The sequence below is a fragment of the Rhinopithecus roxellana genome, chromosome 3, assembly GCF_007565055.1.
Source record: "Rhinopithecus roxellana isolate Shanxi Qingling chromosome 3, ASM756505v1, whole genome shotgun sequence".
NCBI classification, from domain to species: Eukaryota; Metazoa; Chordata; class Mammalia; order Primates; family Cercopithecidae; genus Rhinopithecus; species Rhinopithecus roxellana.
Genome location: NC_044551.1, coordinates 21162201 through 21180469, shown reverse-complemented (window position 1 = coordinate 21180469; position 18269 = coordinate 21162201). Strand labels below are relative to the sequence as shown.

Here is an 18269-nt window from a genome sequence, read left to right as displayed (position 1 = left end):
GGCAAGTCACTCCATTATAAAGGAGTTTCATATTAGCAAGAAAAAAAAAACAAAAAACTTTCAAAGCAGAGTCGGGCCTTGGCCTTCAACATGCATCCTCCAAAAGAAGCCTGGGCGCCTGTAACCGGTGTCTGCACCGCAGGCGCCGGCCAGGACCATGGTCCCCGCCCCCGCCCCCGCCCCGCGCACTCACCCCTGGATGCCCGGGCTGTACGCGCGGCTCTTCCACGGGGTGCCGGGCCGCGGCGCCTGGGCCCCGGGGCCGCCTCCTCCGCTGAGAGCAGCCGCGCGGCTGCCGGACAGCAGGTAGTTGAGGCCGTAGGTGCTGGCCTTGTTCTCGCGTTTCCGGCGACCCGGGTGGAACTGGTGCTGCGACGGGGAGCCAGCGGGCGCGGGGCCGCGCGACCCGGGGTGCCCGTTGGCTGTGCCGGGGGCGCTGGGCGCGCCGTCGGCGAAGTTGAAGAAGGAGCCGCCGCGGCCGCCGCCCGGCCGGCCCAGCGAGGCGCTGCTGGAAGACGACGACGAGCAGCCGGGGCTCTCGGTGCCCGACTCTGCGTTGGACGAGGACGACGACGAGGACGACAGCGACGGAGACTTGTGCAAGCGCCGCGCGCCCTCGGCCGCGGGCCCCAGCGCCGTCAGTAACGCGGGGGGCAGCGCGGCGGGCGCGGCGGGGCCGGGAGGCGGGGGCGACGCGGCCGGCAGCGCGGGGCCCAGGCCGCCGCCGCCCCGCCCGGCCGCCCCCGCCGCGGCCGCCGTGTCCAGCGCCGGCGAGTTGAGGCAGAAGTAGGACGCGAAGCCCGAGCCGCCGCGGCCCACGCCCTGCGAGGTCTCCCAGATCTGCATCCACAGGGCATTGGCCGGCCCCTTCTGCTCGGGCTGGATCCAGGCCACGCGCGGATCCATCCACTCGCCGCCCCCGCGGGGCCCGCGCGCCCGCCCGCCCCGACGCGGCCCCGCCCCCGCCGCGCCCCGAGGCCCGGCCGCGCGCGCACGGACGGACGGACGGGCCTGAGCTGGCGGCGGCGGCGGGCGGGCCGAGCCCCCGGCCTCCTGCTCGAGCCGCGCTCCCGTCGGGCTCCGGCGTGGGGCGGCGGCGGCGGTGATGGGCCCAGGCAGGCCGCGGCAGGCGGCTCCGGCGCTTGGCGCGTCCCAGCGGGCGGCTGTGGTCTCGGGGCTCCCGCTTCACGCGGCGCGGGGCGGGCGCGGGGGCCGCGGCGGCGGCGGCGTTCCACTCGGGCCGCGGGGAGAGGCCATCGGAGAGGGGCGGGCGGCGGGGCCGAGGGGGCGGGCCCAGGCGCCGCGCGACTGAGGGACCCGCGGGAGGCGCCGCCGCCCGTGCGCTCAGCCCTCAGTCACGCTCGCGCCACTGGCTCCGCGTTCCGGCGGCGGCGGCGGTGAAAAGACACTCTCGGCGGCGACAGCGCGGAGGAAGGAGGGGGCCGCCGCGGCCTCCGCTCCAATGAGGGGCGGGGGAGGGGGCGGGGACGGGGGCGGCAGGAGGAAGCGCGGCCTCGGTCGCCGGGCCGCGTCGCCAGTGCGCACGCGCGGCCGATTTCAAATCCTCACTAGACACCGCCGCCGTGGTTACCGCGCCTGCGCGTTGGGGTGCTTCGGCCGCGGGCGGGGTGAGGTCGGCGTCAGAAGCTACGCGACTGGGAGGGGCTAGAGGGAGCAGCGGCGGCGTTGAGCCCTTCCAGACTAGGCCGGGGTTGGGTGGAACAGGCAGCCGCTGGAAGGCCAGCACGCCGCCCTCGGCCCGCCGCGGCGTGCAGTCCGGGGCGTGCAGACATGCGCGCTAGGGCTGGTGTCTCCGGGCTGCCGCTAGGGCTGCGCTGCGCGTGCGCAGGGGCGCGTGGCCGTCACCGCCGGCGGTGGAAGTTTCCGCGCAGCCAGGCGAGGGCCGCGGACGACATCGCAGGCGCTTCCCCCGCCGGCCGGCGCTGCCTCCTGACGCAAGGGCAGGTCCGGGTCACAGATCCCCCCCCAGGCCTCTCATCCGAGGGGCCGTGCAGCAGTTCACGCTGCGCTCTCCGGGGTCCGCGCGCCGGCCCACGTGCTCCCTGCACCTCGCTGGGTGAGCGGCCCGCGTGCAGTGCCCGGTGGCTGCCTCTGCCGCTCCGGAGCCGGGAAGGACGCGCGGCGGCGTCCTGCTCCCTAGCGGGTCTGCTTACAGGCGTTTGGTTTGCTTTTTTAAATGATTTCCTGTGCGAAAAGTGAAGTGAAAACTTCCAAGTTAATTCCCTGGGCAAAATGGGCAGTGCTAGCCATGGCTCGTAGGCAGCGCGTCCGGCTCCTGGCTTCGATTTTTACAGCTGCACGGAGCAGACAGGAGTCCGTAGGAAACCGCCCGCCATCCACAGCCTGCTGTTTGTCGTCCCGGTGTCCCGAACGCGATGGAAGCCGAGTTGATAATGGCACTGTTTGGAATACAGCGTCAACCACACATCCTGTGAGGTCCAAAGCAAACGCCAGTGTCGTTGATCATCGCGGTGCCCCGCGAGCCTGGGCGACGTGAGGCCCCGCGGCTGCCGCCCTGTCTTCAGGGGGAGTCCCCGCAAATGCACTCTCGGGCCAGGGCCCTGAAACCGCCTTAGCCCAGTGGCGCCAGGGCTCCAAACCTTTTAAGTAGAACCGTACCGGGCTTTCCTACCGGCGTGTTGTAAATGTTACCCCCTCGTCTCCAGCACAGATCAGTAGACATTACTAAGCACTTGACCCTCCAAAACATCACTCCAACAGGAAAGGTACGTGTGCTGCATACAAAGGCTTTGGGGCAAGTGGTGGTGTTTAATAATAAAAATGAATGTTTCAGACGTTTTCAAGTACCTGCGTATCGTACATGTAGAAATCATGACGAAGGATTAGAACGTGCATTCAGTAAACTACAGAAAATCACACACAAGTCAAACAGCCGTTATTCTGGAGCTCTTTGCTTCCCAATGGCTCAGTCCAAAATCATTGGTCATGCCTGACTCCTCTCGTTGTCCACAATGAACACATCCTCTTGGCTCCACTGCCAGAAACATCCAGAACCCGACTGCTACCCCTCCTCCTCCTTCCACCCCTCTTTACTCCCTTTCCCACCACCGGTCCATGTTAAAGCAGTACCTTCTAGCTGGTTTCCCACATTCTGCCCAGCTGCTTTGTGTGATCCTTTTTAAAAAAGAAAAAAGATGTTACTATTAAAAATCAGCTCATGCTACTCAAATACTATGCAGCCATAAAAAGGAATGAGATCATGTCCTTTGCTGGGACATGGATGAAGCTGGAAGCCACTATTCTCAGCAAACTAACACAGGAACAAATAAACCAAACACTGCATGTTCTTAGTAATACGTGGGAGCTGAACAATGAGAACGCATGGACACAGGGAAGGGAGCAACACACACTGGGACCTGTGGGGGGGTTGGGGGAAGGGAGAGCGTCAGGGTAAATAGTTAATGCATGTAGGGCTTAATGCCTAGGTGATGGGTTGACAGGTGCAGCAAACCACCATTTATCTATATAACAAACCTGCATGTCTTGCATGTGTATCCCAGAACTTAAAATTTAAAAAAAAATCACTTCATGCCACTCTTCTGCTCAAAACCCTCCAGTGGCTTTCTTTCTCACTCAGCAAAATGGAACAACCTTGCTATGACCTGCAAGTCCCTTATCCCCCGGTCCTTCTCTTCTTCCCCCGACCTCACCTCCCAGCGCTTTCCCTAACCCAAACTATAGCAGCCAAAAGCACAGCTGGCACCCTCCTGTCTCAGGGCCTTTGAACTTGCTGTTCCATCTGCCTGGCGTGCATTCTCCTCTCCCCATCTTAGGACGTCCAAATGGCTCTTTAGTCTAAAATGCAAACATAACCCTCAGCAGCCCCTGTCCCCTATTTGCTTTTTCTCCATTAGTTTCCTGGAGCTGTGTAACAAAATACCACAGACTGGGTGGCTTAAAAAAAAAATGCATCATGCTCTCACAGTCCTAGAGGCTGAACGTCCAAAATCAAGTTTGAGGCCGTGTGTCTTCTGAAGGTTGTAAGGGAGTCTGTCCCATGCTCTCCTCTCAGCTTCTCGTGTTGCTGGCAAACCGTGGCATTCCTTGGCTTGTTGGTGCGTCACCCAACTCTCTTGACATGTCATCGCATGATGTTTCCGTGTGTCATTGGCTCGTGGATGCATCATTCCACTCTCTGTCATCATCACATGGCATTTTCCCTGTGTCCGTGTCTCTTCTAGAAAGACACCAGTGGCATTGGATTAGGGTCCCCCTAGTGTCTTCCTGCTAACCTGATTACATCTGCAAAGAGTTTCCAAATAAGGTCATATTCGCAGGCACCCAGGGTTAGGACTTGAGCATATCTTTTTGGGGGACACTATACCACCTCATTTATATTTTATCGCATTTATCATCTGTGTCTCCCACCCCATTAGAATGCATGCTCCATGAAGAGAGGATAGGAATGCCCTGTCCCTGCTATGCACCAGCTCAAGGATTGTCTGACACATCAGTCCTCGGTGAACATTGGCAGAATGACTGGCAGCTGATTGATTGGCCCAGCAGGAATGGACACGTGCAGTTGCCCTTGTCCAGCTTCCAGGATCTGTTACACAGGTTGTCATTGTTTAGGTACTTTTAAGTTTTTCTTGATTGCCTCATACTCTGTCGTAGCAGTTTGCCTCTAGCTAATCCTCCTTAATTTGATTCACCAGCCACCAAACAACACTTTGTAATTAAAGCCGAGGTTTTATTTATATGATCATAAATATTTTTATGTAAATTAAAAGCAGTACACACACACATATATATATTAGAAATAAATGTATATTTCTAAATATATATTTAGAAAGAGAGAGAGAGAGAGACTCACTCTGTCGCCCAGGCTCAAGTGCAGTAATGCAATCCTGGCTCACTGCAACTTTCGCCCCCAGAGTTCAAGCGATTCTCGTGCCTCAGCCTCCTGAGTAGCTGGGGTTACAGGTGTGTGCCACCGCAGCTGGCTAATGTTTGTGTTTTTAGTAGAGATGGGGTTTCACTGTGTTGGCCAGGCTAGTCTTCAACCCCTGACCTCCAGTGATCCACCCGCCTCAGCCTCCCAAAATTCTGGGATTACAGTCACGAGCCACTGTACGCGGCTGCAGTATATTTCTTAATACAATCAAGAAACAATACTGAACGTAAAATGCAGTTTTTGAGATGCTGGGCAAGGGAGATCTTTCTCTATCAATTTCTACAGATAAGCGCAGCCCATTCTCCTTTTGGGCCGAAACCCTCTCCTTGCTCTCTTCTGATATTGGAGGAAGAATAATATTAGAAATTACACAATGGTTTTAGTGATTTGTTCCCATGAAAAAAATGGTTTACAAAGTGTATTCCGTGGACTACCCGTGCCGGAATTAGCAATGCTAGTCAAAATGCAGATACCTGGAGCCCACCCAATCTACTGAAATGCTCTAGGAGCAAGCCCAGGAATCTCTATTTTAAGTAAATTTTCTGAGTAATTCCAAAACACAGTGAAGTTTGAAAACCTCTGCCTAAACCAGGGAGCCCAAATTCAATTGCTCACAGATGCCAAATAACTGCAAGTGTGTAGGTATTAGTCAGCTACCGCTGGGTAAGAAACCACCGCAAGCTTAGTGGCTTAAGATAAGTGTTTGGTATTGCTCCCAAGTCTACAAATCAAGTAAGTGGTTTTGCTACTCTGGGTCAAACTCAGCTGATCTTGCTCCACGCAGCTGGCTGATCAGCTGAAGGCTGGCTGAGCTAGAGTAGCCTGGCTGGCAGCTGGGACACCAGGGTTGACAGAGTTGACAAGGACCATCAGTCTCTTGTTATCCAACAGGCTGACTCAGGCTTGTTCTCAGGTGGCTCAACAGGGTTTCAGGAATGCAAATAGACATGCATGAGGCTCAGAACTGGCATGCCATCATTTCCTTACCATTCTGTGAGCCAAAGCAAGTGGTAAGGCCTTGACAAGTCAAGGAGTGGGAAAGAAGCCTCCACCTCTTGGTGGAAGGAGCTGCATCACATTGCAAGGGGCGTGGGGCACTGGAAGGGGGAGAATGAGGAGGCTGAATTATGCTAACCTCTACCTCTGTTATATGACATCCTCCCCTGTGTATCTCTCTATGCCTTCTCTTCTTATAAGGACACCAGTTATTGGATTTGGGACCCACTCTAAATTCAGGATGATTTCATCTGAAGATTCTTAACTAATTATACCTCCAAAGACCCTATTTCCAAATAAGGTCTTGTTCTGACATTCTGAGGACACTAGGAGGTTGCATAGTGTCCTTCCAAAATTCAACCAGAATTTTGGGAAGACCACTGTGCAATCTACTCCAGAGACTTAAAACAAGAAAGTTATTTTGCTCCTGTAATAAGAAATCCAGCAAGAGAGGGCCATTGGCATGGTGGCCCAGTGCCCCAGGATGTCTGAGCTGACCTGTCTGACATTCCCCTGGGCGTTTACCTAATGGCTGCTCTGGCTCCAGCTCTCATGTCCACAGGAAGGAGGTGGGGGAAGAAGGACAGTGTCTGCTTTCTGTGACCCTTTGTATCAGAAAAGCAAACTTTTTCCAAGAAACCTCATGTTAGATTTGTCCTCAAACCTTCTTGATTAGAACTGGTTATAAGGCCACCCAGACTGCAAGAGAGTCTGAGAAATTGAGACACAGGATGAGACACAGAATGATCATGAATGACCTAAACCAATCATGAGCATTGTTTGTGCTGGACTTATGACCATGTTGAAAGAAACTGGGTCTGTTAGTAGAGAAGCAGGAAGTGGGTCTCATATCAAGCCAATGTCTGCCACCCGCAATCTCATCTGAATTCAGTCCATACGAGTCTGTTTCTGAGAGCCTGCAAAGACCCTATTTCCAAATAAGGTCTTGTTCTGAGGTTCTGGGTGAATGTGAATTTGGGGAGGACACTTTTTGGCCTACTACAGAGACTTGAATGTTCTGATGAAATCCAGTTTTCAACCTTGAGTAGAACAGCCCCAAGAGAATACAACCCACAAGAAATGCCTCTTCTTCCCAACTACTCTAGAGGAGGATTGTCAACCAGAGCTGACTGTGTCTCCCAGGGGACATGTGGCCATGTCTGGAGACACTTTGGATTGTCACGACTGGGGTAGTTGCTGGGCCCCGGCGTCAAGCACACACAGATGACAAATTCCATCTCTGAGTGAGGGCCCAAAGAAGCTCCCAGCTCAACAAACGGAGATGTGTGTGATGTACACATGTGTGCAGGGTACCAGTGGGAGACAGGGCAAGGGAACCCAGAGGTGTTGCCGGACTGATCCTAGAAGATGCAGATTATTAGCCTAACAGAGGAAGGACATTCCAGGATGAGAAATGGCCAGAGACACAGCCCTGAGGACAGAAATTCCCCAGGGCTCTCAGTGGCCAGGGCCCGAGCATGGCAGCAGAAATCCAATGTGAGGCTATTGGCCAAGGGCAGGCACAGGAAGGGTGTGCCATGTGACAGCACTTTTGGGGGTACCATTAAAAGATGTACCCTAAAGAGGGGTATGGTCTGACATGCGTTTTAAGAAACATTCACTTTGTCTTAACAGATGGAATTACGAGAGGGCAAGATTGAAGATGGAGGTAAAGGTTAGGGGGATGGCCTATTGAGAGAAATAGAAAATCAGTAATGGGCACAGTATTAGGTATGGAAAGGATTGTTTAGGAGAAAATAAATGAGGGTCAATCATTGTTGCTATAAGAAACGATCTCAAATCAGGGTGGCATGACATGTTAAGAGTTTATCAGAGCGGTATGACATGTTAAAAGTTTATTTCTTATTCACTTCCCAGTCCACCGCATGGAGCCTGGGGTATGGGGAAGGAGAACTCTGCTCCACACAGTCATTCAGGGATCCTGGCTCTTTCATACAGAAGTTCTGCTGTTCCCTTGGGCTCTGGAGTTTTCAGCTAGTTCTCTGCAGAGGGCCAGCAAAAGGGTGAGGGGAAGAAATAGGATGGAGCATACTGCAGGAGGTTTAGGGTCCAGGTCTGGGGGTTGGTCAGCACATCACTCACACGCATATCTTGGTGGCCAGAACTCAGATATGTGGCCCCATCTAACTTGAGGGAGGCTGGAATATATAGTCCAGCTGAGAGCCCCGAACACAAAGGAACTGGGTCTGGCAAACACACCACACTGACTTTGCCACAACATGTATAGGAGGTAAAATCTTTGGGGTTCTGTAATTGATTCAATGTGGAGAAAGGAGACAGGAAAGATCATAGAGCTTCCAGGTTTCCACCAAGGAGGTCGGAACAGGATGCCTTAGATTGTGAACACAGGAGCCACTGCCTGAGCAAGTAAGATGGTGCGTTCGTTTTAAAGTCACTGTGTAGCTTAACACTCACTGCCTGTTTTAATATGCGTCCTGCATTCCATTTATTGGAGAAATGTTTCTTTATTTTTTTAAATGAATTTAATTTACAATGTAAAAGATCAAATAACATGAAAGTGAAACAGAAAAATCCTCACTTTTCAATATTCCTTTCCCATCTAATGAGGACCCCTTCCCTTCTCTATTTCTCCTGGCTCCCTGCCTTGGACCTAAAGCAGCAACAAGAAGCTTTCCTGGGTGTTTACATTACAACACACCAGACTGCAGGCACCGCCGCCCCAGACACTGCCTGCAGCTAAAGTCACCAAGTTTTCCATGCCCCCTAACTTAGGTCATTGGCAGCCCAGCACCAAGCCTCACTGGCACCAAGGGCAATGGGTTAGTAAGCATGGCTCCACACAGGTAAGCAGTTCTAGGCAATGGAAAGAAACCCAGACCATCCATCTCAGGAGAAGTTTGCTGGATTTTCTCTCCGTTTAAGAGTCTTTCAATAGGGCATATTCTCAAATTTAGATTTCTGTTTTTGTTAAGAACAGGGGCTGTGGAACCAATTCACCTGACTTTGCCATCTTTCTGCCATTTCCTAGCTGTGTGGCCTCAGGCAAACTGATTAAACTTGCTGGCCTCAGAATGGGGAAAATTGTTGTAACTCATGCTTGGGATTATGTGAAGATGAAAAGCAGGCATGTCCATGAAGTGCTTACAAGAGTGACCGGTGCGGTGTACCTATTCTGTGCGTCCTACCTGTCCACTGTTACTTCTCCATGATTCTTAAAGGAACTGGAGTTTTCTTTCAGTCTTCTGCTTCTCCTGTTGCTTCCTCTAACTGAAGAAAGAGTCAGTCCATGGCTTCTGCTCCATGCTTTCTGCTCTTGGTTCAGTCTCCAACTTCCCCATTAATGGAAGAGTATGGCTCTCCTGTTCCCGCTCTAATGAGCTAATTAATTTTTCTATTTCTCTAATCATTCTCTATTCCCTGCCAAACCCTCTAGGTGTCTGTTTTGTTCTATTGTTCAAGCCCAGACTTTGAGGGTAGGGTAGGGGCATCGCTAGTCCCCATAATTGCTAATCCAGGCACTTGAGTCATTATTTTCTATACATGACACTTAACAACCAGAGGGAAGCGCAGCCTCGTGGGCCTCAGAAAGGAAACCACCCACAGACCTGTGCGCCTTCATCGCAGGCCAGGCCTTCCTTCCCCCATGGTAAGAAAGTGAAGACTTGGAGATTTGTGAGTCAAACGATCAAGGTCAAATTGACATACTCTAGAAGATTACATGCTGTGTGGAACAGTACGGAGCAGGGGACCCATTGGGACAGGGGCTCAGTGAGGAGGCTATGGCAGTCCCGCAGGAGATTCTGGAGGTGGGGGGCGAATGGGGAGCAGCATGGATTTGGATGCAGCATGGATTTTAAAGTAGAGCCAGCCATGGGGACTGAGTGAGGAGGGAGGCGAAGAGTGAACAAAGCATCCGTTTGGGTCGGTGGCCTCAGCCATGGATGCAAGTCTTATTTCCTGAGATGGGGGACACTGGGTGGAGCAGGAAGCATCCCTCTTTAGGAAACGCTAGGTTGGAGGCATCCCTCGTACATCCCCAGGAGACAGTTGGACACAGAGGCTTGCATTTAGAAGAGAAGCCAGTCTGGAAAGGTCCGTCAGGGAGCAAGCCCTGCCTGGCTGGCATGTAGCAGAGCTGCATGGGGTGAGCTCACCAGGGCGGGGACGGGTGTGGCAAGCACAGAGAAGCAGGATAGGAGCAGCCTGAGGGTGTGGGGGGAGGTGGATGGGTTAGTGGGCTTGTCATTTGTCTTTGAGAATTCGCTGCATGGCATTTTAAACCCGTTTAAATTTCTGAGTAGGTTTGAGGTGTGTGTTGTAAGTTTTCAAGGCCCTGTTCAATAAAATATCTGGGTAATTACTACACTCAGGAAACTGGCGCAAGTCCACTGAGGCCTAAAAATAGCAAGTTTATAGACCTGTGGATTCTTTTCTTATGACAGTGAAGCCTCACAGGCCCTGCCAGGCAGCCCGGGAGGCGCAGGCCCCCCTTAGAGACAGACAGAGGCTGGACACAGAGCCTGACTGGCCGAGACCTTTCCAGTGAATTCTGTGCCACCAGAAGGACAGGCGTAGGCAATGGCTGGTGCCCTCACTAGGTCACCAGTGGTCTGTTTGTTGAGAAAAATGCTGCTTGTAATTTCACTTTCCTTCTGAATTTTAGCCATTTTCTTCTGAATTTTAGCCATTAAAAAGATAATGGCTAAAATCACAAAGGGCGCAGCAGCACAAAGGCCATGGGCAAGGTTGGGGAGAAGCATGGGACAGCAACATTCTAAACTTAGTGGCATCCTTGAAAATGAGTGAGTGACTGAGGGAATCCATTTCCGAGGTTTTAATCACATACATTATCACTGGTTGTGAAAAAGTGTTTCAGCACCAGCAAAGACATGACCACAAAACCAATGTTTAGGGAAAGATACAGGAGAGGACGTAATTTATGGCTGTTGCCCATTCATTTACTTCCTTTAATTGGAAGAGTGGTTTTAGCTGCGAAATGCCTCCAAGCAGCTGGGAGAACGGGGTCTCTTCCATGGGAGTATTTGAGGATCTCAACCCTAGGTCCGGACTCTGGTTTACAGTTGTAGTTCAAGATGTTCATATTGGAAGGAGGGGCCGGGAGAACAAATCCTCCTACACAACGGGGCTTGCAGTAGGTGTGTTACTGCCAGGGTGCTGTCCACAGTGTACTTAACTTCTCCTTGAAGACACCTTGAGAAAGGACAGCGCATACTGGTGGTGATCTTGGCAGCCTGTCTTAGGCCAGGCACAGAGGCTGAGATGGAGGGTCACTTTTTTCTTTTTTTGTTTTGTTTTTGTTTTTTTGAGACAGAGTCACACCCTGTCACCCAGGCTAGAGTGCAGTGGCACAATCTCGGCTCACTGCAACCCCCTCCTCCTGGGTTCAAGTGATTCTTCTGCCTCAGCCTCCTGAGTAGCTGGGATTACAGGTGTGTGCCACCACTCCTGACTAATTTTTTTGTATTTTTAGTAGAGATGGGGTTTCACCATGCTAGCCAGGCTGATCTCAAACTCCTGACCTCAGGTGATCTGCCCACCTCAGCCTCCCAAAGTGCTGGGATTACAGGCATGGGCCACCGCCCCTGACCTCTTTTTTCTTTTCTTTTTTTTTTTTTTTTAATAGAGACAGGGTCTTCCTATGCTTTCCAGGAGTTGGAGACCAGCCTGGACAACATAGGAAGACCCCATCTCTATAAAAAAATAAAGAAAAAATATTAGTCAGGTGTGGTGGTGCACACCTACGATCCCAGGATCAGGAGGCTGCAGTGGGAGAATCATTTGGGCCCAGGAGGTCAAGCCTGTGGTGAGTTATGATGGTGCCACTGCACTGCAGCCTGGGCAACAGAGCAAGGCCCTGTCTGGAAAAAGGCGGCGGGGAAGGGGAGGGAAGGGGGAAGGGGGGAGGGGGAGGGGAGTGAGGGAGGGAAAGGAAAGGAAAAAGGGAAGGAAAGGAAAAAGCAAAGGAAACGGGCAGCCTGCCTAGCATTGCAGAAGATCCCATGCACCTCTCTGGAAGGTGGGAAGTGGTCATGAGGTGTGAAAGAGCATGCTGGCCCAGAGCGTGCTTTTTTTGGCCCACTCTATGTTTTTTTTAAATGTTTAAATGTTAATCTCTTTATTAGTTAGCTCTTGCTCATTTATGCTGCAGTAACAGACATCCCCGTGACCTCAGCAGCTCATAGGAACAACATGACACACATTGGTGGTGGCTTTCCTCCCAGGCACTACCCCACATCTTGCCTGCTGTGTTTGGGCACCCAGGCAAGAGTAGCAATCCATCTCAGTCAATGGCAAAGGAAGGTGAGACATGGTGAAACTACATATTTGCCCTCAAGATTCTGCTGCATATAGCAATGTCATGCCAAATTCCGTTTCATTGGCCAAGGCAATGTCAGGGAGCCCTTCAAGCCACATGGTGAGGGTGGGATATGTGGACATCTGACTAAGAGGACAGGCAGAACACTTGAGAATAAATGGGAGGCTCTATTTTTCTTCTTTTTTTTTTTGACGTCTTGATGCAGCAGGAATGGGAGGTTCTAATATCATCTCACGCATCCTTTGGCCCAAGGGCGTCTCTCCCATGCACCATGCCCCATGCCTCTCTCTCACCATGGCCCAGTGCACACAGGGAGGTCCCAGCTGGTGCTCAAGTTCACAGCCTCACATTCATAAATGGAGTGCTGTTTACCACCCTCAGTGTGGCTAGCTTTAAACACAGCCACTAATAAGGTGATTGCTTTTTATCATAAAAATGCTTAAAGAGCATTGGATATTCTGACTTCAAGATGTCCAGAAACAAGAGGAAAAATCTTTTCAACACTGTCAAAACGTTTTCCCTGTCTTTGTGGCCAGCTCCCTCAGTTCTTAGATGGTTAAGTGCATCTCCTCGTGCATTTAATATTCAGGTATGCAGTGACTCTACCTGTGGTTCTCCCCATGTAGTGGGTGCAGGGTGCATGGCCAGCAATGGATGGCAGAAATCCAGCCCTATTGCGCTTCCCGTCACGGGTGCAGAATCAGGACTCATGGTCACACTCCCTGACAGCCCCAGTGTTATTCCTGTACCTGAGAGCAGGCAGAAAAGCAAGGTTTTCAGGGCAGGTGTTCAATATTCTGTGTAAAAAATGTCAGTGTTCCTAACAGAGTGAGCAGTGGGGAAAAGGTGAGTCACCTCAGAGGGATGCTGGTTTTGTGTTCTTCTCAACTGTTCTGTAATAAAGGAGTTTCTAGAGACTGGAAACAGCGGAAAAGATGCACCATCAACACAAATTGTCATGTGCATTGCACAAACACAGTTTCTCATTCAGGGGCATTTTCTTTTTTTATTATTTTTTATTATACTTTAAATTCTAGGGTACATGTGCACAACGTGCAGGTTTGTTGCATATGTACACATGTGCCATGTTGGTGTGCTGCACCCATTAACTCGTCATTTACATTAGGTATATCTCCTAATGCTGTCCCTCCCCCTACCGCCACCCCACGACAGGCCCCAGTGTGTGATGTTCCCCTTCCTGTGTCCAAGTGTTCTCATTGTTCAGTTCCCACCTATGAGTGAGAACGTGCAGTGTGGTTTTCTGTTCTTGCGATAGTTTGCTGAGAATGATGGTTTCCAGCTGCATCCATGTCCCTACAAAGGACATGAACTCATCCTTTTTTATGGCTGTATAGTATTCCATGGTGTATATGTGCCACATTTTCTTAATCCAGTCTGTCACTGATGGACATTTGGGTTGGTTCCAAGTCTTTGCTATTGTGAATAGTGCCACAATAAACATACATGTGCATGTGTCTTTATAGCAGCACGATTTATAATCCTTTGGGTATATACCCAGTAATGGGATGGCTGGGTCAAATGGTATTTCTAGTTCTAGATCCTTGAGGAATCGCCACACTGTCTTCCACCGTGGTTGAACTAGTTTACAGTCCCACCAACAGTGTAAAAGTGTTCCTATTTCTCCACATCCTCTCCAGCATCAAGGGCATTTTCCGCAGCCCCTACCTCACTGTCAGTGGTCCAGCTCCTGCCTGGACACCTCCATCGGGTCCATTTGTTATGATTTCACTGTCTCCTCCCTCTCTAGGTTCTAGTATTGTCATCACCTTGCTGGCGCTCTTCCCCTGGCCACCCCGAACCCCTTCAGACCCTCGGCTGCAGCCTGCTTCCACGCTGCAGAGCCTGAGCACTGCCCTGTCTGTCTGGGAAAGCTGTCCATGAGCCGCTGAAGCCCCCTCCCCCCACACACTTTCTGTCACCCCTGGAATCTGGCTCAGCTGTCCTTGGGGAGACCCTCTCTTGTGTCTCTGTTTCTTTGACACATGGTCAGCTCATTGCAAGTTTACTCACTTATATCCCTTCATTAGCTGCCTGTACCTGGGGACAGCAACAATGCCAACTCTGTCCACTCCTGTATGGAAAAGCCCAGCAAAGGGCCTGGCAGACAGCTGCGTCCAATGCATAGTTGTTGACTGAATAAAAACAGAGCCTCTGACCCTCCCTCATCTTAGACTCTCATCTCCAGACCAGCCTGATTTTTAGCCACTCACCCACTTGCTGAAGCCTGGAACCTACCAGAGCTGATTTGCCCATAGCCCCTGCGCAAGCCTCAGGCTGCCTTGTCTCTGACCTGTGCCTCAGGGTGCACTGTTTCCTGGACATTCCCCTAACATCACCTTTGCCTCTCCCAGCGCAGTGCCAGCCTTCCAGGCTCAGGTCCAACCGAAACCTCTGTAAAGCTTTCCTGACCACATCAGCCTTAAAGTAATGAAATTAGAAGAGAGAAATTTGTAACAATTGTGAAAATTACTGTGGCGATTGTGAAAATGAATAATAGGGCTTTTCTTATTGCCTTGAATTAAGATAGCCCTTCCACTTTTTAATTTTCACCCTTTTGCTCAGCATCCCCAGTGGACTATAGGCTTTGTCCCAGCAGGAGCCTTGCCCCGCAGAATCTGAGCCCTTCACTGGACCCAGCTCCATGGCCTGCAGGCAGAAAGCCCTCAGTAAACACATGCTGGTGTGGCGTGAATTCACCCACCTGCCTCTCCACTCCTTCATGCTTCCAGGAGGGGCAATGCAACAGGCATTGCAGCAGGCACCCCCAGCATCACAGGGCAGAAACTCTCCACAAAAGTCTCAAACTAAACTGAGAGAGACATTATTCACTTCCAAATGCTCCAAACGGCAAAAGAGTTAAGTCTGAGGACAAGAAAAGTATCGAGGACTGTAAATATTTAGGGAGTAACCAAGTCAATGCCAAGGATGCTGGGCTCTGAGCCAAACCACATTCAGGAAGAGATCAACATAGAGCACAAAACACGTGGGTTTTCACATTCACTTGAAAATGTAAGCAGTTACTAAGTAAAAATTAAAAGATTGGCTAGGTGTGGTGACTTATTCCAGCACTTTGAGAGGCCAAAGCGGGAGGATCATTTGAGGACAGGAAGTTGAGACAACCTGGGCAGTATAGCAAAACCCTGTCTCTACAAAAATTTTTTAAAAATTAGCCGGGCATGGTAGTGTGCACCTGTAATCTCAGCTACTGGGGAGGATCACCTGAGCCCAGGAGGCAAAGGCTGCAGTGAGCTGCATTTGCACTACTGCACTCCAGCCTGGGTGATAGAGCAAGACCTTATCTCAAAAGGAAAAAAAAAAAAAAATGAAATGGGTTGCTTGATTAGGAAAGTCATATTCCTGGTCCTAAAACTTTCAAAGAAACGGTCACATATGGTACGAGAAGATATATTCAATTTGCTTTGTCTTCCTCTTCAGGTCAATCACATAATCGTTGTAAAATTCACTTCCATTACTTTTGAATGGGACTTGTGCGTCTCAACTGGAATGCTACTTCTCATCAGAAAGTTAGAGAGGGATCTTGGCTAACGTTTTTTCCAGAGAAGCTGACTCTTTTCAGGACAAAGCACTCAGCATATTTTAGAGACACAGATCATAGCACGTGTTTTCCAGAAGGCGCACAGCTATTGGAGGGAGATGGGAGAAATTTCAAGTCTTTCTTTTACACTAATTCTAAGGAGGAGTTTGTGAAGTTTGGAGTGTCATAAGAAATACATGCATAAGTACTGTAATTATATTATTAGTTCAAGGCTTGATTAGTAAGACAGATGAATCCATTTCAAGTCTAAACAGTAAAATGACAAACCATAAAGGTGTTTCTCAGATTATTTCATGGGGGAGATAGAAAGCTGTGTTTTAAAAGTATTGTGTTTGCAAAATGCCTGAAGCAAACAAAACATGCTGCCGAGGGAAAGGCTTTTCCAGAACTCAAATTTTTGAAACAGCTATGAGCAGTTATTGCCAACACCAGCACATTATTTATATCCGGCTAGCTTAGAAGTTTTTAAAAACTAGACAAGTTTAATTTCAAATTGTAACTTCTTAGGACTGAAAGTCTCCTGATGTCTAAAATGTGACTTATAATTTCATGGGAGAAAAAAATGATATTTATGGTAAATGTAAGCCCATTATTGGATAAATCTTCTAAATATATAAGTTTTTTATGAGAGAAAGATATGAAGACAAAAAAAAGTTTCCAACTAGCAGATCATGAAACATAAAACAGTGGTTCAGTGGGTTAGTATAATATTTTAAGAATAATGACCACTGTGAAGGGGAAAAATATTCATTGAGTACTTTTTCTGACCGTGAGTCATGCTTAGAATTTCCTCACCCAATCAAATACGTATATTCATCATCTGCCTTTACAATTCACATTTAAAACATTAATGCAGGCTGGGTGCAGTGGCTCATGCCTGTAATCTCAGCACTTTGGGAAGCTGAGGCAGGAGGATCACTTGAGTTCAGGAGTTTAAGACCAGCCTGGGCAACATAGTGAGACTGCATCTTTACAAAATAAAAATAAAAAATTAACCAGGATGTGGTGGCATGTGCTTTGTAGTTCCAGCTGTTCCAGAGGCTGAGGTGGGAGATTGCTTGAGGAGTCTGAGCCTGCAGTGAACTATGATCACACTGCTGTACTCCAGCCTGGGCAACAGAGCGAGACCTTGTCTCCAGAGAAAAACAAAACAAAACAAAACTTTAATGCATTTTGAATTTATTTTGTGTAAGACATGAGATAGGAAATTTATGTTTTTCTAAATGATAATTCATTCCAATATACTATTTCTCCAATTACTGAGATAATGATATCATAAATTCTTACAGAAACTTGAGTACATTTCTAAAGTTTCTATTGAGTTCCAGTGATTGGTCTATTAATTTATTGACCAAAAAAAATACTGTTTTGATTATTAGACTGTAAATTGATATGTTTACTATCTAGTAAGAGGATGCTTCTCTTCAAAAATTTAATGTTATTTTACTGAAAACATTTTGTATATTCAAGCAAATGTATTATTCTAGATAAATCAGGATAATTTTGATAAGTTCAAGAACAAAACCCCAATGGAGTTCTATAAATTTAAATCTATTATATTACATTTTTATATTCTATAAATGGATTTTATCAACTTGGGCTAACTACACATAAGAATTAATACAGGAAGTTCTAGCCAGAGCAATCAGGCAAAAGAAAGAAAAAAGACATTCAAATTGGAAAAGAGGAAGTCAGAACTGTTTGTTCATCATATGATTATGTACCTAGAAAACCCTAAAGACTCCTACATCTCATAAATAAACTCAGTAAACTCTCAGGTTAGAAAATCAGTGTAGGCAAGTCCATAGCAATGCTATACAACAACAATGACCAAGCTGAGAATGAAATCGAGAACTCAATTCCTTTTACAATAACCACAAAATAGCTAGGAATATGCTTAACCACAGAGGTGAAATATGTCTGCAAGGAGAACTACAAAATGCTGCTGAAAGAAATAATAGATGATACAAATAAATAGAAGTACATCGCATGCTTATAGATTGGAAAAATCAATATTGTGAAAATGACCATACTGCCCAAAGCAATCTACAGATTCAATGCAATTCCTGCTAATATACCAGCATCATTTTTCATAGAATTAGAAAAGCAATCCTAAAATTCACAAGAAACTAAAAAAGAGCCTGAATTGCCAAAACACTGCTAAACAAAAAGAACAAATTTGGAGGCATCATATTACCTGACTTCAAATTATACGACAAGGTCTATAGTAACCAAAACAGCTTGTTATTGATATAAAAGTAGATGCATAGACCCATGGAACAGAATAAGGAACCATAAGTAAAGCCAGATACTTACCATCAATTGCTCTTTGATAAAGCACACAAAAACATAAACCAGTGAAAGGACACCCTATTCAATAAACGATGCTGGGAAAATCGGATAGCCACATGTAGAAGAATGAAACTCGAGCTCTGTCTCTC

At 49.0% G+C, this 18269-nt stretch overlaps 1 protein-coding gene across 2 annotated transcripts in view; it reads right to left on the bottom strand.

The window, feature by feature from the left end:
• TENT4A (terminal nucleotidyltransferase 4A) overlaps positions 1-1435 on the bottom strand; it is a 43850-nt gene extending 42415 nt beyond the window's left edge. Inside the window, exon 1 of one of the 2 annotated variants that reach the window (XM_010378283.2) lies at positions 194-1435. In XM_010378283.2, the coding sequence (XP_010376585.2) occupies positions 194-906 (713 nt within the window). In that variant the 5' untranslated portion in view covers positions 907-1435. The remainder of the gene's footprint in view (positions 1-193) is intronic. The other variant, XM_010378282.2, reaches the window with a different exon arrangement.
• Between the last annotated feature and the right edge of the window lie 16834 nt (positions 1436-18269).